This window comes from Ctenopharyngodon idella, chromosome 7 (assembly GCF_019924925.1).
Source record: "Ctenopharyngodon idella isolate HZGC_01 chromosome 7, HZGC01, whole genome shotgun sequence".
Taxonomy (NCBI): domain Eukaryota; kingdom Metazoa; phylum Chordata; class Actinopteri; order Cypriniformes; family Xenocyprididae; genus Ctenopharyngodon; species Ctenopharyngodon idella.
The window spans coordinates 18,902,011-18,923,397 of NC_067226.1; the positions used below are offsets into that span (position 1 = coordinate 18,902,011).

The 21,387-nt window shown below is 38.0% G+C and overlaps 3 protein-coding genes across 3 annotated transcripts; all 3 read left to right on the plus strand.

The window, feature by feature from the left end:
• The first annotated feature begins 5,596 nt into the window (after window positions 1–5,596).
• On the plus strand, window positions 5,597–7,302 carry LOC127516360 (malignant fibrous histiocytoma-amplified sequence 1 homolog). Its single transcript, XM_051900923.1, has 3 exons — window positions 5,597–5,753; window positions 6,112–6,979; window positions 7,157–7,302. The coding sequence occupies exons 1-3, from the start codon at window positions 5,738–5,740 to the stop codon at window positions 7,215–7,217; spliced, it is 945 nt and encodes a 314-aa protein (XP_051756883.1). The 5' UTR covers window positions 5,597–5,737; the 3' UTR covers window positions 7,218–7,302.
• A 1,168-nt stretch (window positions 7,303–8,470) lies between these two features.
• On the plus strand, window positions 8,471–14,885 carry LOC127516354 (uncharacterized). Its single transcript, XM_051900918.1, has 8 exons — window positions 8,471–8,765; window positions 8,854–9,040; window positions 9,139–9,323; window positions 9,428–9,927; window positions 10,152–10,297; window positions 13,793–13,991; window positions 14,156–14,223; window positions 14,305–14,885. Exons 1-8 carry the CDS (start codon window positions 8,478–8,480, stop codon window positions 14,316–14,318), a joined length of 1,587 nt encoding a protein of 528 aa, XP_051756878.1. The 5' UTR covers window positions 8,471–8,477; the 3' UTR covers window positions 14,319–14,885.
• Window positions 14,886–15,107: 222 nt separating this feature from the next.
• On the plus strand, window positions 15,108–17,582 carry ascl1b (achaete-scute family bHLH transcription factor 1b). The gene is made up of 2 exons (XM_051900926.1): window positions 15,108–16,677; window positions 16,963–17,582. The coding sequence occupies exons 1-2, from the start codon at window positions 16,113–16,115 to the stop codon at window positions 16,992–16,994; spliced, it is 597 nt and encodes a 198-aa protein (XP_051756886.1). The 5' UTR covers window positions 15,108–16,112; the 3' UTR covers window positions 16,995–17,582.
• Window positions 17,583–21,387: the final 3,805 nt, after the last annotated feature.

The following is a 21,387-nucleotide window of genomic DNA, read 5'->3' on the forward strand; positions in this document are numbered from 1 at the left end:
TATAGATCTGCTATACACACTGCTCCAGAGCAAGCAGGGACTCGCCTATTTCTCTACAGAATTCTGCTGTGAGCATGTAAGATATGCTGCCGCATGAATAGACATACATAAATCCTGTAACAGATCTAGGCAGGTGGAGCTGGGGGAGGTGGAATGTTTCAGAGAAACTTTGATAGCGCACTGCAGGACCAGCTTACAGCGAACACTGAACTAGACCATTTAAATCCTGAGCAAGCAATCTCATTGGCTGCAGCATCAGCAGAGGCCAATCAGCTTATGATATGTGACTGCTAGCAGACTGCATGTAAAAGACCTATCAGCCTGTGCTATCTAGAGTTTCATGACAGAAATGTATATATTTATACTACTATTAAGCTACAGTATATTATAGTACTGACCACAAAAATATATTAAAAATAATAATAATAATAATCTGAGACTAGTTTTAACTCTTAATTGTATAATTATGTTTTTTAAAAAATCATTATTGAAAATCATTTAGCTATTTATATTTTACATAAACATTGAAGTTTGTCTGGAAGCCCTCTGTTCTGAAAATGAATCAGCACCATCGTCATCACATAAGTGCAAATAAAATGCTAAAATCACAAAATAAAATGCTCCTTGGTTACTGATAGACATCCACGGATATACAGTTGCAGTTTTACTTGGTTTATTTAGACTCTGCTATGGAATTCTGCTGAGATTTAAACCTGAGACCATTATCACATTTTAATTTGATAATTTCTCTATTTTGATTCATAATGTTTTGTTGATCTCTCTCTCTCTCTCTCTCTCTCTCTCTCTCTCTTAGCAAGATGGCATATTACAATTAAGTATTACAATAAACAATAATAAATAACAGGTAGACATTTCTCATATCTGTTCAGGATTGTTTAAATACAAGTGCTATTAAGGGGAGGGACATTTGATTTGGACTGTTATTCCTGAAGAGAAAGACTAAATTTGAAATGTATATGTCTGCTGTATTGATTTTTTATTTCTTTTTTTTTGTTTCAATGTTTTGGAGTACACTAGCATGTAGGCCTACATGACATAGAACATGGAAATTTGCCATTTTTATCCTATTGTTGGTCATATTGGTTTGCTTGGTCAGTGTTTTTGTAATGTGTAGACTGTAAGGACCTTTGAATAATAACCCACATAGAAGGCGACGTTCTCGGGACCTTGCTCAACGTTCCCTAAAAGTTCTCTAAAGGGAAAATTCTGAACCTTTATAGAACATTCGGGACGTTCCTAAAACGTCCTCTTTTGGTAGAATATTCTCAGAACGTCCCCACTGTGTTAAGGACGTTGTCTAACGTTCAGAGACAGTCACGATGTGGAGTTCTTTTAAAGGTTGGGGGACGTTATTTGGTGGACCTTCAGGGAACATTCAGGATGTTCTGGGAATGTTTAGGTGACTATTACTATAGGACGTTCTGTTAACTTCCCAAATGTCCTCTTTGTAACATTCTCGCGCGACCATAAAATATCCAAAATAGAACATCCCCCTAAACTCTTATTGGGGATGTTATTAAATGACCAACAGAGGACCGAGTGGGAACGTTCTGTTAATGTCCCAAATATCCTCTATATAATGTTCTTACGTGACCATAAAATTAACCAAATTGGAATGTCCCCCTAAAGTCATAAGGAACCTTGAACTGCAGCACTTTCATTACCAAAAGAGGACATTTTAGGAACGTCCCAAATGTTCTGTAAAGGTTCAGAATTTTCATCACTTTTAGATAACTTTTAGGCAACGTTGCGCAAGGTCACAAGAACGTCGCCTTCTATGTGGGTGTTTTATAGAAAATAATAAAGTTTGAAGTCACCGTTATGCAAGGTGAGCGTTTGTTTTAGATGGGCTCTTGATTCTTGACTTTTTAACATTAGATTTTCTCTGGCTGCTTTAACTGTGTTTTCAAAACATGCTTTTTACAATGAAAGTTGCAAGAGAAATTCTGTTCAGGTGAATCTGGTTATTTAATGATGGTGATTCACTGATCCTCTCTAAAGTCTGAATATATTAATTGTTAGGTTTGCATTAATTAATGGTTAGTTGTTTTTTTTTTTTTAAATTTATTATACAGAGTTTTAAGCAGTGCCTCTTAGACTCAAACAGACATCACGAATCAGCGTATGAACCTCAACAATGGTGACAATAAAAAAAATAAAAATAAAAACTTTTTCGTGACTTTAGTAGCTTGTTTTGTGATGCTCAGAACTGATCTGTTTATCTGAAAATTTTGTCACCATTGTTGAGGTTCATATGCAGAATCTTTATGTCTGTGTGAGTCTAGATGATCTTGTCTGAATAATTTCAGCACAATAATAAAAACTTTCCAAATATCAAAGCAGGACAGGATTTTATGCTGTTTTCACAGGACTACAATGATGTGAAAAGAATGCAATATTCAGAAATCGGTGAATAAGGCCACTGTATGTTGATAAAGTCATCAACAATGAGCAGTAAAAGCCTTTTGATCAGATTTTTTTTACTTCTCACAATTTTTTTCATAACAAATGTGCTTTAGAAACACACAGTTAAAACAATTGGAGAAAAAATAAAGTTAAAATGTCAAGGGTCAGGAGCCCAACTAAAACAAGCACTTACCTCCATAACAGTGACATTTATAAATTTTGATAAACCATCAACCTCATTAAGAAGTTTTGAATGAAAGAAATAAAGTCAGAGTGGTTTGTAATAAGTGAAGATGCTGAGATCTAAAGAGATCTGTTAGTGTTTAATGTTCTGTTTCTGTTGTCTGAGTTTTGTGAGGTTACCATCGTGCTGAAGAGTAGAGCCTGTGCTTCAGTCAGTGATGAGCCAGAAACACTGATGTTATGCTGCATGTTGCTTTATTTAAAGATCGTAACTGTGTAGCTGCTGATGCAGTGATATAGCAGTTACATTAGCTCATGCATGTGCTGTTGTCAGCTAATGACTTACTGCAAGTAAAAAGATTTCATAATAATACAGGAAATACCTGTAAAGATCTTTTTTTTGTAAGACATTTAAGAAAAAATAGTTTTTGTTTGAACAGCCACTTTTGTTAGTCAGTTTAGCTCTAATTTTCAATTCAGCAGGGATGTTCTGAGAACATTTCCAAATAAAATATGGTTCCCTAAACGTTCAGAGAATGTCCGCCAAATAACGTCCCCCAAACCTTAAAATAACTCCACATCGTGACCGTCTCTGAACGTACTGGGAACGTTACTAGGCAACGTCCTTAACACCAGTGGGGACGTTCTGAGAATGTTCTGGGAACGTAAAATTTCTAGTGGGGATATTTCTCGAGGCGGTGCTAACCGCTACTGGCCAATAAAATGGCATGATGGTATAAGGGCTTTAGACATTCGTCACACCAAAGGTGCTCCCATAGCGTCGGTACGCAGCGTTGAGTGAACCTATGAAAGGGAAATACAAATATAATATTAGGCTTGTTTGAGATGCATCGGCACTGTGTTGACCGATTGGCGTAAAACATCAAAGTACTGCAAGAGCGATTCAAAAGCATAAGGAGTCGTATGCTCTCCAAATGCCCTTGTGGTACTTTGATGTCATACGCCGATCAGTCTGCACAGTGCAGATGCATTTGGAGCATCTAAAGCATTGAAAATCCCCATTTCCACCATCAGGGCAATAATTAAGAAATTCCAATCATCTAAAAATATTACAAATCTGCCTGGAAGAGGACATGTGTCTAAATTGTCCTAATGTGTGGTGAGGAGGAAAGTTTGAGTGGCCAAAGACTCTCTAAGGATCACAGCTGGAGAACTGCAGAGATTAGTTGAGTCTTGAGTCTCAGAAAGCCTAAAAAAAATTATCAAACAGCACCTACATCCCCACAAGTTGTTCGGGAGGGTTTCAAGAAAAATCCTCTGCTCTCATCCAGAAACAATCTCCAGCATATTCAGTTGTCAGACAAGACTGGAACTTCAAACGGGACCGGCTTCTATGGTCAGATGAAACTAAAAAAAGAGCTTTTGGCAGCAAACCCACCAGGTGGGTTTGGTGCATACATGGATAAAAAGTACCCCATGCCCACGGTTAAATATACTGCTGGATCTTTAATGGTGTGGGCCTATTTTTCTGCTGGAGGTCCTGGACATCTTGTTCAGATACATGGTATCATGGATTCTATCAAATACCAACAGATAAAAAAACAAAACCTGACCGCTTCTGCTAGAAATCTTATAATGGGCCGTGGTTGGATCTTCCATCAGGACAATGATCTAAAGCAAACATCAAAACCAACACAAAAATGTGTCACTGAGCACAAAATGAAGCTTCTGCCATGGTTGTCTCAATCCCCTGACCTGAACCCTAAAGAAAATGAGTGGAGTGAACTGAAGAGAAGAAGCACCAACATGGAGCTGGGAATCTGAAGGATCTGGAGAGATTCTGTATGAAGGAATGAAGGAATGGTCTCTGATCTCTTGTCAGGTGTTCTCCAAACTCATCAGGCATTATAGGTGAAGACTCAGAGCTGTTATCTTGGCAAAAGGAGGTTGCAAAAAGTATTGAATAAAAGGGTGCCAATAATTGTGGCCAACATGTTTTGGAGAAAAACATTTATTTCAATGTGATTTTCCCTCCCACTTTCAATTCTTTTCCTTCAATGAAAGGTTCGTTTTTTGCTAATTTTATGAATTAAAGATCAAAAGGATAAACAATGCAGATTTATTTTTATAGTCATCTTTGATCATATTTACCAAGGGTGCCAATAATTCTGACCACCACTGTATTAGCGCTGTCAAACGATTAATCGCCATTAATCACATACAAAATACAAGTTTGAGTTTGCCTAATATATGTGTGAGTACTGTGTGTAATTATTATATAAATACAAACACATTCATGTATACATTTGAGAAATATTTACAAGTATATGTATTTATTTATATTTTTATATAATTTATATTATATATATAAATAAAAATATTTTGTATATAAATAACATTTCTCTTAAACATATACATTAATTTGTGTGTATTTATATATACATATTAATTACACACAGTACTCACACATATATTATGCAATACTTTTATTTTGTATGCGAATTAATAGTGATTAATCGTTTGACAGCCCTAATATATATATATATATATATATATATATATATATATATAAAAAGATGAAAGAAAGAATCAGTTGGAGAAAATTAAATAGAACTAGTAGGCCTACATGGAAACCCACTTGATCAACATGATTGGATCGTTGGATTGTTGTGCTTTTCTATTGCTGCAATCTCATGTGAATGACAGCTGGGTCCCGCCCTCACGGGACACGTCATCAGAGAAGAGATGTTGCTGCATGTGGGAGGGGAAGTTATTTTGATTGCTTACAAGGGCACATGTATAATAATAAAAAGATGTGCACGGATAAATCATTTATAATAAATACTGGAATATTCCATAAAAAATAAGAATGGTTCATTTTGACTCCATGGTGACTTTTAAGTTGAATCTGTTACTTCATTGCTAGTCTTTTCGTAAGCAAACTGTTGCACTTTTTAGCCAGATGATGGCACTGCAGTGCCGCCTTGTTTTTAGAGGGCTGTAAATCACGTGAGAGAATTCGAAACAGATACTGCTGCATTTTCTTGAAAATGAAAGTACTGCTCTGTTAAAAGTCCTTCCCTACTCTGCTCCACGGGACATGAGGAAGTAGATTACTTACCAGAAGCACATACGAGCGGAAGAGTTTCTTTCGCATCTCAACAACATGCCTTTTTTAAATGGTATGTTCACACTTTTTTTTTTAATCTTGATCTTCAAGAAATGCTACAGATTTGTGTGATTGTAATTAGTGAACACCATATATTTTAATTTGTCTATAGTGAGGGTGACTCAGATTTTGCTGTATCATTGTCATGGATATAATAATCTTGGCAAACTCACAATGAGTTTAGTTATTTATTCTTCCTAGAAAGAAAACACTAATTTATTATTTATGTTGTAATATATATATATGCCTTTCTTCTCCAAGTCATCTATTAATAGGTTACGAGTTAGGAGTATGTTGGTTATAATATTTAAACATTAATAAGTATAAAATGACACACTTTTTTTTTTACATGAACAATAATATTCCCATAGGAAATCAAAACGGCAATAAGGAAGATGACTTTTCTGGAAAGAAACTCAAAGCACTTCCCACTGAGCTACTCCAGAGAGGTGGAAATGCAGTCAAGGTAGATCTACAGCGTAACAGACTCAAACAAATCACTGGTATCTCGCAACTGACAAACCTGAAAGAGCTCAACCTGAGCAGGAATGAAATCACTGATTTCCCCCTGGAGATTAGAGTGTTACACCAACTGGAGAAACTTTATATGAATCAGAACAATATCAAAACCATTCCAGAAAATGTCTTTCCGTCCTTGGAGAAACTTCAGTTTTTAAAGTTGAGCACCAATCGGCTTGAAAAGCTACCCGGGGATGTGAACAGGTGCCAAGATCTCACCTACCTGAACCTGTCCAACAACTGCCTGAAGAATTTGGATCCTATTGTGAGTCTTTCACACCTTAAAGAACTTTATGTTGAAAGAAACCAGTTGACTGAGCTACCAGACCAGCTCTTTCAAAACAGTAGTTTAACTCTGTTCAAAGCTAATGGCAACCCTCTTAGAAAGCCCCCTGGGGAGGTCTGTGCTGGGGGATTGAGAGATATCCAGAGTTACTTTTCAATGCTTGAGGCAAACGCAAAAAATTTCTGCACTGTGAAGACCATGTTTCTGGGGACCTCCATGGCAGGGAAATCCACTCTGTGCCGCAGTCTGAAGCAGGGTTGCCCTGTACGAGTGGAAGAGGCAGATCGTACTGTAGGGATCGATATCAGTGAAGTTGATTGGGATGGCATCCGTTTTTTCTTTTGGGACTTTGCTGGACAAGAGGAATACTACATCACCCATCATGTATTTATAACAGCTCAAGCTTTTGTCATACTTGCCATCAACCTTTCCAGGTAACCCCCCCCCCCCCCCCCCTTTTTTTTTTTGGTACTGGAACTTTTTCCTCCTAGTAGATCACACAGTTCAGTATACTCTAACCACTAAACACAATTTACAATAAAGTTGTTGAGAAGTCATTCTTTTATTAGCAACTAGCAAGCATCACTATTACTATTGCTAATTTTTTTCAGATTGTTTGTGCGACGGGCACAAATGATTGTGTGGCTTCAGGAGAGGCAATCAGATGTGTGATCTCTGCATTGTGTTTGTGACAATAAAATAGGCAAAACCAGAATATCCTAGACCTAGAGGATACCTTCAGGCACCATTAACAATCATTTAACTCCACTACCATTTTTTTTACAATTTATTGTGAATTTTTACATTTTAGACATTCAAGATTACCATAATTTTTTATTTGTATATTTTTTTATCATTTTTTTTAAAGATTAACTTTAAAGGGATAGTTCACCCAAAAATTAAAATTCTGTCATTAAAGGCACAATATGTAATTTTCGCCGATACATTTGTTATAATGCTGCTCTGTGTGTTCACTCGGCGGCTATTATGAGACACTTGTTGCACACTGCAGTAAGCAAGATCAATATTAGGCATGGTAAACCATGGTACTCACGGTAAATCAAGAAAAAGAGATTTTAACAATAAGACTTACTGTGTTGGGCTATATAACGATTAGTTTTCTGCTCACCTGTCAAATAAAATGCATAATATATTAAAGCATCTTTGGTGTTTCCATAGTTTCTACAAAATAAAACTTATAAATAAAATAAAACGGAAATTGAGGGTAACGCGAGTATGATAGGCGATGCATGAACACGGTCTGTGTCCTGGTTAAAATTGCTTATTTCTCTGGATTTAAACATTCTTGGAAACATTTGAGATAATGTAACACAAGTCAACAAAATATATGACATTGTTCTAGTGGTTTTTGGATATTTTAATCCTAAAATCTTACATATTGTGCCTTTAATTACTGTCATTAATTATCGAGTCTCTTCAGAAAATTTGGACTGAACTACCCAATTCATATGGATTAGTTTTACGATCTCTTTATGAACTTTCTGAAGCGTCAAAGTCGTAGCTGTCTATGTGTAACAGAGGCCAGCTAGTAGTCACTGTGCGAGTAAACCTCACTCCTCTGATCTCGAGATGCTCTAGCGACTGACACTAGAGGTTGCTGCCTTTAGCCTCCTTGTTAGCGTCCGACTCCCACGCCGGAGACCCAGGTTCGAGGTCCGCGCAGAGCGGGGCAAGTAGGACCTGAGTAGAGGGGTTACATATGGAAGGATAGAAAGCTTCAAAAAGCATCGAAAAGATCTTCATTTGTGTTCCGAAGATGAACAAAAGTCTTACAGGTTTGGAATGACATGAAGGCAAGCAATTAATGACAGAAATTTCATTTTTGGGTGAACTATCCCTTTTTGTTAAAATATCTATTAAAATTAACTAAATTTTATTTATTTATTTATTTATTTATTTTACAGTTACAACATGGATGACCAGAGTTTCAAAGAGAATGTGGGCTTCTGGATTAAAAATCTACAACTTAAGGTACCAGACTCAGTGGTCCTGCTTGTGGGCACTCATGTTGACCAGTGCAAAGATGAGACTGAGGTGAATGAAAAGAAAAAACACATCAAAGAGCAGGTAGAGGAAATGCTTGAAATGCATACAACTAATTTAGAGCTCCGGAGGAAGAACCTCCAGCTTGAGGATGACCCCTCTTTGAACTGTGAACAGATAAATCAGATCGAAAGACTCACTGAGTACAAACTAAAGGTAATTTGGTTTTGTATCACTGTCTTAATAAAATATGAATCCAATAAAATGTGCTGCCATGATCTGCTTCATTTCCTTTTGTTTTCAGGTCCTTGACTTTGTACCTATAGATTGCACTAAAAAGGGGGACATTGACACACTACTTACTCACATCAAAAAGGAGGTTTTGAACAAAGAGATATTCCCCAACCTAGAACAGACATTACCTAGATGCTACTATGAGGTGGAGAATGATATCCAAGAATTTCTGGAGAAAGATGACATTCCAGAGCATGGTCAGTTTTTTTTTTTTTTTTTTTTTTTAAGATTAAAATGTTTGTTCTTTTTTTTGTTAAATAAGTTTCCTAAGTCTGAAATTTGCACCTGTTTATAGGAATTGTGAATCAAGATGAGCTCTTGTGGAAACTGAAGAATAGACATGTTACACTGGACGATGACAAACTGAAGTTAATTCTTCAGTATCTTCACCGAATAGGTGTCATTATGTGGTACAAGGAAATCCCAGAGTTGGCGGGTTCTGTATTTGTAAAACCATCATTCCTGATCTCGTTGTTTAAGGTTCATTCATCAAACGTTTAAATTACAACCATTAAATGTCTTTGAATGGCCATACTAATCAGTGTATCACTTAAAATCACTTATTTCTTTTGATTCTGTCACAGACTATTGTGAGACATGACCTAGTCCAGGAACTGAACAAGATTCCCATTACACAGCTGAAGTCAGAAAATACACCTGGAATAGAGAGGAAAAGATGGATCAATGACTATAAAGACAAAGCATCCTTAAGCAATGTGGCTATTAGGATCCTGGTGCAGAATGAGCTCCAGAAGAATTACTGCATTACTGATGAAGAGCTAATTAAGGAGGTCGTTGGGTCCAGAAAGAAGGAGGGGAGTCTTCTTTCACTACTAAAACACTTTGATGTATGTTTGTCAACCAAACATAACAGTCCTCTCAATCCAAAAGCCAACGAATTCAGTCCAAAGGAAAACTGGGTGGCCTCAAGTCCATCTGTGTATGAGCCACAAGATGCTTGTCTTTTCCCAAGTTTCCTGTCAAACAACGAGCAGGTAAAGCAGAGGTGGGAATCAGACAATACAGAGGACCTCAACATCCATGTGTACTTCCTACCTGAGGTACCACATGGTTTCTTCCACAGGTAAATGCGTATGCATTTCTTTCTTTCAGACAAAATAATGAAATACATGTCATTGAAGAACATTCTTGATTTATTCACTCTATTTGCTGTATGGGAATGTGCAAAGCATCATCAATCCAGATACCTGGATGATTTGCTCAAAAAGCTCATTTAAACTTATTTGATTGTAAAGGTATTACCTTGGATGACTAGTATGACATATAAAATTGATGTTTGCTTTACAGGCTTGTCATCAGGACATGCTCCTTATACTCTCCACATTGGATAGGAAAAGACCAGTGTATGCTGTGCAGTGGCAACAAACGTTTTCTGCTCAAAGAAGGCTGTGATGAAGACCAGTTCATTGAGATCCGCTGCAAAGAGAGTGACCGTAAGACCCCTCTTTTTGATTACGTTTTGCCTTTTTTTGTGTAAGTTTTTTATTTTACATTTGTATAATCTTAAGGAGATACTTTGAATATACATACACTACTGTTTAAAGGTTTGGGGTGAAAAAGATTTTTTTTATATTTATGAAAGAATTTCCTTATGGTCACAAAGGTTGCATTAATTTAATCAAAAATACAATAAAAACATGAATATTGTGAAATAATGTTACAATTTAAAACAACTGTTTTCTATTTTAATATATTTCAAAATGTAATTTATTGCTGTGATGGCAAAGCTGTATTTTCATCATCATTACTTTAAGTCAAGTCAAGTCAAGTCACCTTTATTTATATAGCGCTTTTTACAATGTAGATTGTGTCAAAGCAGCTTTACATTGATAACTGGTACATTGTTTGGCTGCACAGCAGCTCTTAAAGAATAGTGTCAATGCAGGCAGATCAAAGCACTGTTGAATATCAAATGTCAAGTCAAATGTCAAGTGTCCCCAACTAAGCAAGCCAGAGGCGACAGCGGCAAGGAACCCAAACTCCATCAGGTGACATTAGGTGGCAGACAAGTGGCAAATTGGTGTTAAAATGGAGAAAAAAACCTTGGGAGAAACCAGGCTTAGTCGGGGTGCCAGTTCTCCTCTGGCCAACAGTGCTTTGTTACAATTCAGGTTGCTATCATAAGGCCAATAGGATCGCAACATTAAAAGTATTTATTTCAGTTCCATCTAATTGAGGATCGTATTGAGGATCACGCCGGTATGGACGGTTGTTGAGGAACTGTGTCGTGGCTGTCGTGTCGATGAGGCCCTCACAGTGGATGATCTAGTTGACTCAATCTCTGCTGATACGTCAGGGCTGCGTTATGGTCGTGTCAAGGTGCAGGTCCTTGGTCTCACCTGGATACGGCCCGGATCCGGTTGACTACGGTGAACCTCGGGATAAACAGAAAGACTAATATTAGCGTAGATGCCATTCTTCTTCTGATGTAACGAGTACATCAGGTGTTATAGGAAGTGTTCCTGGTTCTGGCTGACCTAATTTATTCAGCCTAATAATCCTTTAACGGATTTGAAAATATAAATTGGTAATGTGTTATGTGTATGCCAGGTTAAAGAGATGCGTTTTTGTCTAGATTTAAACTGACAGAGTGTGTCTGCTTCCCGAACAATGCTAGGAAGATTGTTCCAGAGTTTAGGTGCCAAATAGGAGAAGGATCTACCACCTGCAGTTGATTTTGATATTCTAGGTATTATCAGCTGGCCTGAATTCTGAGATCGCAATAGACGTGAAGGACTATAATGAATTAGGAGCTCACTCAGGTACTGGGGAGCTAAACCATTTAGTGCTTTGTAAGTAATTAGCAAGATTTTAAAATCTATACGATGTTTAACAGGACTTTAGTCTTCAGTGTCACATGATTGTTCAGAAATCATTTTAATATGCTGATTTGTTGAAAACAGTTATGTTGCTTAATATTTTTGTAGTAAACTGTGATATTTTTTTCAGGATTAAAGAAAATTCAAAAGAACAGCATTTATTTTAAATAGAAGTCGTTACTGTCACTTTTGATCAATTTAAAGGTGCAGTAAGAGATTTCTGAGAAATGCTGTTGAAAAATGAAATCAACACAAACAATTGTGTGAATATTTGCTAGATGGATGTTCTGTGTGTTTGTAGTCCTGGCTGTGTAAATAGGAGAAAAAAACAAAGTGGCTTGGACCGATCAGACCAAGCACCAAAATAGAGGTCTGCAATCCCACAGCACGACCGAATGCGGCATGGGACAAATTTTGAAATGCTGATTGCGGATGTGGGTGGGAAGATAAGTGTCTGGGAAGTGGTAGATGACTCATGGGCTCTCACAAAATATAATTATCTAATAATAGTTTTTTTGGGTGTCGATTTCAAATATCAACAGAGTCTCAGAAATCATTTACTGCACCTTTAATACATCCTTGTTGAATAAAAGTATTGATTTCTAAACCTATCTTCTTCAATGGTAGTGTATCTTTACATGTATGCATATGAGTGTTTTTTAAATAAAAATATTTAAATTAAAATTGACTCCATGACTGTGAAAATGTCACTGGATTATAATAGTTCAAAAACCATTGTACAAGTAGCCTGCATTGTACTTAATGTTAGTAATGTACATTTTCTAAATCTTGTCACTACTAGGGATGATTTTTTGTGTTCTTCATATACACTATATTGCCAAAAGTTTTGGGATGCCTGCCTTTACATGCTCATGAACTTTAATGACATCCCATTCTTAATCCGTAGGGTTTAATATGGAGTTGGCCCACCCTTTGCAGCTATTATAGCTTCAACTCTTCTGGGAAGGCTTTTCACAAGGTTTAGGAGTGTTTATAGGAATTTTTGACCATTCTTCTAGAAGCGCATTTGTGAGGTCAGGCAGTGATGTTGGCGAGAAGGCCTGGCTCGCAGTCTCCGCTCTAATTCATCCCAAAGGTGTTTTATCGGGTTGAGGCCAGTCAAGTTCCTCCACACCAAACTCGCTCATCCATGTCTTTATGGACCTTGCTTTGTGCACCGGTGTGCAGTCATGTTGGAACAGGAAGGGGCCATCCCCAAACTGTTCCCACAAAGTTGGGAGCATGAAATTGTCCAAAATGTCTTGGTATGCTGAAGCATTAAGAGTTCCTTTTACTGGAACTAAGGGGTCAAGCCCAAACCCTGAAAAACAACCCCACACCATAATCCCGCCTCCACCAAACTTTACACTTGGCACAATGCAGTCAGGCAGGTACAGTTCTCCTGGCAACTGCCAAACCCAGACTCGTCCATCAGGTTGCCAGACAGAGAAGCGTGATTCGTCACTCCAGAGGCCACGTCTCCACTGCTCTAGAGTCCAGTGGCGGCGTGCTTTACACCACTGCATCCGACGCTTTGCATTGCACTTGGTGATGTAAGGCTTGGATGCAGCTGCTCGGCCATGGAAACCCATTCCATGAAGCTCTCTACGCACTGTTCTTGAGCTAATCTGAAGGCCACACGAAGTTTGGAGGTCTGTAGCTATTGACTCTGCAGAAAGTTGGCGACCTCTGCACACTGTGCGCCTCAGCATGCACTGACCCCGCTCTGTGATTTTACGTGGCCTACCACATCGTGGCTGAGTTGCTGTTGTTCCCAATTGCTTCCACTTTGTTATGATACCACTAACAGTTGACCATGGAATATTTAGTAGTGAGGAAATTTCACAAATGGACATATTGCACAGGTGGCAACCTATCACGGTACCACGCTTGAATTCACTGAGCTCCTGAGAGCGACCCATTCTTTCACAAATGTTTGTAGAAGCAGTCTGCATGCCTAGGTGCTTGATTTTATACACTTTTGGCCATGGAAGTGATTGGAACACCTGAATTCAATGATTTGGAGGGGTGTCCCAATACTTTTGGCAATTTAGTACATGTATTAAATCTATTTTATAATATTATTCTTTTAAATGATTCTTCCTGTAGTTGAAACCTCAGAAGACATCCAGAAAGCATGGAGAGTAATAAGGGAGATTATGAAACGACTGAACACACTGACAGAGCAATGGCAAGGGCTGTACCAGCACGTCGTCAGTCCCTGCAAGGCCCAGGGGTGTGAGGAATTCTTTACATGGAATGACTGGAAAGAATGGTTAGAAGATTCAGGAGCAAACATATTTAATGTGTAAGTTGTCATTTGATTGGTCTTCCTTTTGTGTTCTCAACAGAGCATTCTTGCTTTCATTGTGTAGTCATTTTCTTTTATCAAATTATATGTTTGGCTCATCTTGTTTTTAATTAATTATTAAGATAAAATTAGGTGACTGAATACCTTGTTCTGTCTTATAGAGGACTAGAGGACAAACAAACTTGCCGTAATGGTCACCAACGAAGGACGGAGTTGCTGTTCCCTAAAAGTAAATACATTTATTTACAGAGAAGTACAACACACACTTATTCTTTTGCCTTTTATAATTCTTAAATATTTTTGTCTGCAGCTTCTGATGCCTAGACCTGAATGGAGGACACATATAACAAATAATAATATAAAATAAAAAATGTAATTGATTTTATGTAAAAGGTATGATCACCACATCAGTCTACAAATGTGACATTCCTTAAACAGTTTGAAGCACAACTTGTATGCTATGTTTACATGATTAATTCATTAATAATCAACCTTACTGTAACCACAGAAAATGAATAGGCTACTAATGTCTGTCTTAATATTTTTGCAAAGTATAATTGCTCCAAACCACTGATCTAGTAGCCTGCATCCTATTTAATATATAATTTTGTTGTTGTTGTTTTTTTTGTCTAGAATGGACAATCTAACATTTTTTAGGTGAAAATACACACAATTTTTGTAGTCTAATCTCAGTAAGAAATTGTTCAGTGGATTTGTTGTCTTGTAGAATCGTATTGTCGCCGCTAGGGGGTGATCTATTCATTTAAGTTACTCATTTTGTTCGAGAACTATTTGTGGAGGGCTAAAGTCTTGCTGTTGTGGAGTCCTGGCTTTATCATGTTATGAATTGTTCAATAAAGTTATCCACATGCCAACGTACCATGAAATTTACCAAGTCTCGTATTGTCAGTCTATACTTGCTTCTATATAGCATTAGAGGAATGCCTCGTTAAGATGTTTGATTTTTTTTTTTTTTTTCATCTGTTCATTCATGTTCAGATGTTTACTTCGTTATGATTAAATATAGCAAACTGTCACTGTCAGTTGATTTTTTTGAAACTGATTCACAGTATAGCTACTTATTAATGTGACGGTTTACTTGGAGCAATCTGGGGTAACGCACACGCACACGCGCGCGCAAGCACAAACACTTTGTAGAGACTTTCCGTTGCCTTCTGTTATATTGAGCTAATTATATTTTCTGTCCCCTAAACCTAAAACTCATATAAACCATTGTTACATTGCATTGTTACATTTTTTATTGAGACGTGAATTAATATGTTCATTAAGGTTTTTTCCTCATTGGGAATGTCGTCATTGTTTTACTATTCTTGTGAGACATTTGATCCCGACAATGTTTGAAAAATATGATCAAAATCTAAATTATGATCAAATATTTTTTATCCATACATGCATTCTAGTCGATAAAAGTTATGTATTTAAATATCTCATTTAGGCCTACTTGTTATAATGCCCCTAACAAAATTGTGGCTGTACCATGGTGATGGTACTTTGATATACTAGCCTACTGAAATACATGTAGGTCTACTGTAAGTTCAAAAAACAAGTTTGTACCATGATAGCCAACTTTTTGGCTCTTTTTTTTTTTGTATAACATGTCAGTCTTGAGCTGTTAGGTTATCCAAACCATACCGCAGACCGACAGATAGACAACAGAACTTGAACGTTTAAAAACTGACCTAACTCCATCGTTATATTTGATATCAGTGGTCAACACTGCACGTTTTACGTTCCACAACACGGAACATATACGCGTGCGCCGGGTGAGCATGATTTCACAGAGATAGGCAGTGCCTCATACGCGTGGCGCAGTGAGCGCACAGAATAGTTCCTTTGAGTTTGTCAAAGCCACGCGCCCGGCGCGCGAACCCCGAGCAGGGGATTCATGCAGGAGGCGGGGTCTTCCTCTGGGAGCGTGCGGCCCGAAAGGGGGTGGAGGTGTGGCGCACGTGTAGAAAAGGGAGAGCAAGTTGCTTTCCCCTCAAATCATTCGCCAAACAGGTGAATCGCTTCTTGCGAGCCACGCGAAAGGCACGAGAGCGGCGCATTACTTGCAAACTCCTCACCTCATCTATTTATCTATTTATTTCACGCGACATGGACGCAACTGTCATCGCTACGACGCAAATTATTCAAGACTCGTTTTATCAGCCGTTATCGGAGACCCTCGTGCCTCATGCGAAGCAGGACAGGGAGTGTAAAGTGCTGAAGAGACAGCGCTCGAGCAGCCCAGAGCTACTCAGGTGCAAGAGGAGACTGACCTTCAACGGACTCGGCTATACAATCCCTCAGCAGCAGCCCATGGCGGTGGCCAGACGTAACGAACGCGAAAGAAACCGTGTCAAGCAGGTGAACATGGGCTTCCAGACGCTTCGCCAGCATGTGCCGAACGGAGCGGCGAACAAGAAGATGAGCAAAGTGGAGACGCTGCGCTCGGCAGTGGAGTACATCCGAGCGCTTCAGCAGCTGTTGGACGAGCACGACGCCGTGTCTGCTGTGTTGCAGTGCGGCGTCCCGTCTCCTTCGGTCTCCAACGCGTACTCGGCGGGCCCGGAGTCTCCTCATTCAGCTTACTCCTCTGATGAAGGCAGCTACGAGCCTCTCAGCTCTGAGGAGCAAGAGCTGCTGGACTTCACCACATGGTTCGACAGATATGAATCAGGTAGGAGCAATTTTTAGCCGTTTCAGACTCAAATTTTACAGAACGAGGGCCCCTCAGTCAAACCAGGGGCCTCCAGTTTTTTAAAAAAGCAGATTTTTATCTTTTTTAAGCTTTATTATAACAGCATACACATACATAACATTAGAAAATAGTTCAAGTTCTATATCTTTTTCTTGATTACCTTCTGGTTGAAAACCCTCAATTTAATCCAACACATCGTATGACTGAATTGGATTCATTTTTGACATATGCCTGTGACTCATAACTGTTATCATTCTATTACAGGTGCTTCACTGACTACTAAAGATTGGTGCTGAAGGGACAGCACGGGACCGGTATTGGTCGGAGATACACTGCCTGCTGGTGCCTGTGAAGGACCCGAGTTCATTGACTGAGCACTGGACACACAGAGGGCATTTTCAGCAATGTGCTCATGCACACAGATGCAACACTCGCAAGTTTCCAAACGTTAGAACTGCACAGGTTTTGAGGAGAGCGAGGATGTCTAAACTGCTGACTTTTGTTTTGTCACCCCATTCTGTTTTCAACATTTTGCCGTGTTGATGCAGTAATGTGTAAATGCGACTGAATGAGCCAGTTTGTTCCTTCCACATTGTACAAATAACGAGGTGACCAGTTGTAGTTAAACAAATGAGGAAAAATAGTATCAGGTCCCATAAATGCCATCTGTTAGGGAATACACTAACATTACGCTAGGCAGCCCACATGCAACCTGTATATTATAATATTTTGTTCTAGATATGCGACAGCGTTTTTGTACTGGATGAATAACTTTTGTATCAAAGTGTGCACTTGTGTGTTTTTATACAAACTTGTGTATATGCAATTTTTATGAAGAGAAACCCTATTTTATGTAAAATAAAGTCTTTATTTATTCAGATAATTGCCTTGTGTTTGTGTGAAATCAACCAACACAAAAATGTTTTAAAAGCCTACATATACATTTAAAAAAATAAAAATAAAACTTGCAGAAATGCACTTTACACAAATGTGGATACTTAAGTATATACAATGTATAAAATATAATAGAATAGCATTGATTTACATTGAAATAGCCGCTACAGATACGCTTTATCTTGATTTCAAATATTCAAAAGAAGTGGCTTTGAGTATGTCAACATGGTTTAATTAATGGGAGTCATTTACTGTATAAGCACAAAAGAGAGTGACAGGCAGCTGTAGATTGGACACAACCTTGGAATACAGTGTGTGAACAGTTAATTTTTAAGCAACAACAAAAAAGTTGAAGAGTAAAGCAATTTATAACCCCCGAATACCTCTGCGGTGTAACCAATGTGTCTGTACCAACCTATGGAGGCTGTGAATAGACGTCAACTGAAGACTAATGGTGATGAACTAACTGTCCTGGAGGGCATCCAAAATTTCCTACCAATGTCTGTTTTCCTGTTCACATTTTTTTCTTTCAGTTTTCTTTCAGATATATACAGGAGTCTTATCAGCAAAGATAAGAGGACCTGTTTAGGTTTGTGCAGTTCAAACTTTCCCCATTTAAAATGTAGCATGCAAAAAGCAGCCCTATTCTTGCTTCAAATGACATCCTTCAAAGTGCTCCAAATGTGAGTCAACCAAGCACTAAGATTCTGAGTGCATGAAAATTAGCATTTTCTATTGTGCGTGTGAAGTTTGGATGCACTGTAAGGCCTTTTCGCCATCATCCAATCAGACAGACCCGTGCTGATTTTGAATGGCCTCTGATTTAAGTGACACAAAAGCACTTTTGTGTGAGAGCTACACCATATTCATCACATTGTGCCTTCAACATAAATCTGATTGGATGTCTTGGGTACTTTGATGTCGCTCCAGTGTACGAGTGGCATTGTGATATCTAACTTCTGTCTGTATTACCTATTTTCAGCACTTAGAGCAGGAGGTCCTTTTAATTTGTGAAGAGTAAATTCATATAAAAAAAATCTGCTCTCTGATAAAACACCAGCAGAATGATTGACACTACTTTACAGAGCCTCACACAAAAGCCTGATTTGGGTCCAGTGACAAATGAAAGGGGCCGGGTGTGGGCCTCATTCAGACTAATTTTAATCTTTCACTCCCTCTGTTTTTTTTCTATCTAGACTCTTTTCTATAGTTTCTTAGTTCTCATTTTGGAGATCATAGGATAGTTCTCAAAGAAGGAATCCCGCAGTGTTATTTGTGCATGTTATATGGAAAACAACAGCCTCAATTTTCCAACTATTTTACAAATCAGCAGCCAAATACTCAAATACAATATTTTATTTTTGGATTTCATGCCTTACATTGACAAGATTCCCTTTTTCTTCACAAAAATGTCCTTTTTCCTCTCTCCGCGTTTGGTTGTTTATCTCTCTCTCTCTTGCTCACGGCTCATGATTGTGTGCAGTCAGGTTGATTTGCCCTGTCTGGCTCTGCATGCTAAACGCTGTCTTAAATTGCCCAGCACCCTCCGCACACACTCCTTCTTACACACACAATAGTCATCCGTCTCGGCCGAGGGCCAACACCCCCCCCCAAACTTCATCACACACACCCAAAACAAACCCTGCTCTGAGCACTGTACTCCTCAGTCCTGCAGCCCATCTAAAAGAGAGAGTGTTTTATTCCACACTCATGCTTTGACTCCCTTTTTGAGAAAATTTCATTAGTGATGTTTAAAATTAGGAGATAAGAGAAAGATTAGTCCTGTAATGTACGACGATTAAACAAACAGTGATTTGGTGAACCCGTGTGTGGTCAGTGAGTATTCTCTGTGGCTGGTGCTGGCCAGGGGCCTTGTAAGCAAATACGCTCCTGAAGTTCCTATATCTCTCGGCCACACTTCCATTGTTGTGAGGCGTCTCATATCTCCATGGCTTCTGATTGTTTGAGGAGCTGGTCTGATAGAGGCCCTCTTTGTGGGTGGCTTTCTGAATTTATTCAGGCCCCCCAACGTAATCTAAATAATCATCTAGCTTTCTCAACTGGGATGGAGGCTGGTGGCTGATTAGATGTTTGTGTTCCCATGTTTATTTCCTGGCGATCAGCTGTGTTGTCTCATTATCTTATGATGATTGTTATCAGAATGGGCAGTTATGACCTCATCACTTGGCTTCGTTTCAAACTGCCCACCGCCCACCCCATCTTCTGTTCATTTTAGGATGTCATTTTCATTAAAAACGTTTCAAAATGCCAGTAATACCATTATTTTTGCAGACCCGAAGGGATGTAAATGATATCACTGACCAGTGATTTCTACTATTCTTTCTCTAAATAGAGTATATTGGTTTTCATTTTTCTTTATATTACAATTTTATTTTGTACACTTCCAAGAATTATTGTTGAAGAGCCATTCTGACATGTTTCAGTGATTCAAGTTTTGAAAAAAACTTTTTTATTTATATTTTTTGTTGTAAATATTGATGGGAAGCCATTCTGTGATTCATTAATAAGGGTTTCAACATATTTATTTTAACTTTTTTTATTTACACTACAAATTTTGGGGTCAGTAAGATTTTTTTAAATGTTTTTGAAAGAGGTCTCTTATGCTTACTAAATATGCATTTATTTTATCACAAAAAGTAAAAGTAATAACTGAAATATTATTGCAATTTAAAATAACTGTTTTCTATTTTAATATATTTTATTATTATATTTTATCATTCTAATATGCTGATTTGCTGCTCAAGAAACACTTATTATTATTATTATTAATGTTGAAAACTGTTGTACTGCTTAATGTTCAGAAACCATGGAAACCATGAAACTTTTATTGTTCCAGATTCTTTGATGAATAGAAATAAAAGAAAAAAACATTTATTTGAAATAGAAATCTTTTTTAGCATTATAAATGTCTTTAATCTCACTTTTGTTTAATTTAATGCATCCTTGCTGAATAAAATGATTAATTTCTTAAAAAAAAAAAAAAAAAAAAAAAAAAATTACTGTCCCCAAACTTTTGAATGGTAGGGCATATTTTATTTTTAATTTGTGCTCTTCCAAGAATTATTGCTGAAGAGTACATGCACCTTAAATTCACTTCAGTTTACCCCAGAGCACAAAACAACAGGTACAGTTAGTTTGAGGGCAACAGAGAGTGACAGCATACAGTGATGACCCTCTGAAAGAGGTCACACAAAAGCTAGGGTGTCACTCCGGATTCCATCCCTGCCATTTTAGGCCTGCCCGCTGTATGCCATTCTTCAGCTGTCCCTCCGGGCCACCATGCTTCACCAGACAAATAATGATAAGACTCTACTCCTGATAAGCTTCACATGCTTCAAAGAATGATGGCTGTGGTACCCTAAAAGAAGGTTAAAGCATCTTTAGTTTTGGTAATATTAGTCCACATATACGTACACATCTGTGCACGCATGATAGCACGCAAGATTAACATCTTGTGGCTTCAGATGGGTTTCCAGCCTTCAGTATCTTTAATTTCCAAGTTTAATAATTTGCCTGGTGTTCTCGCCTCCCCTTATCACCCTCTGATTAACAATCTGTATGTTTAGTGTGACACTATAGTTAGAAAAAGGCATAGATGTGAGACCTAAGCTCATTTATCAAAGGCCTGATGATAAGGTACATGCTCCAAAGACTTTTTATGTCAATAACTAAGCAGGTGCTGGAAACCACTGCTATGAAAGGCTACTGGGGGTTTGGGGTACTTCGAAAGATTAATTGTTTGATTTTTAAACCTATATATAAAACTGAAATTGC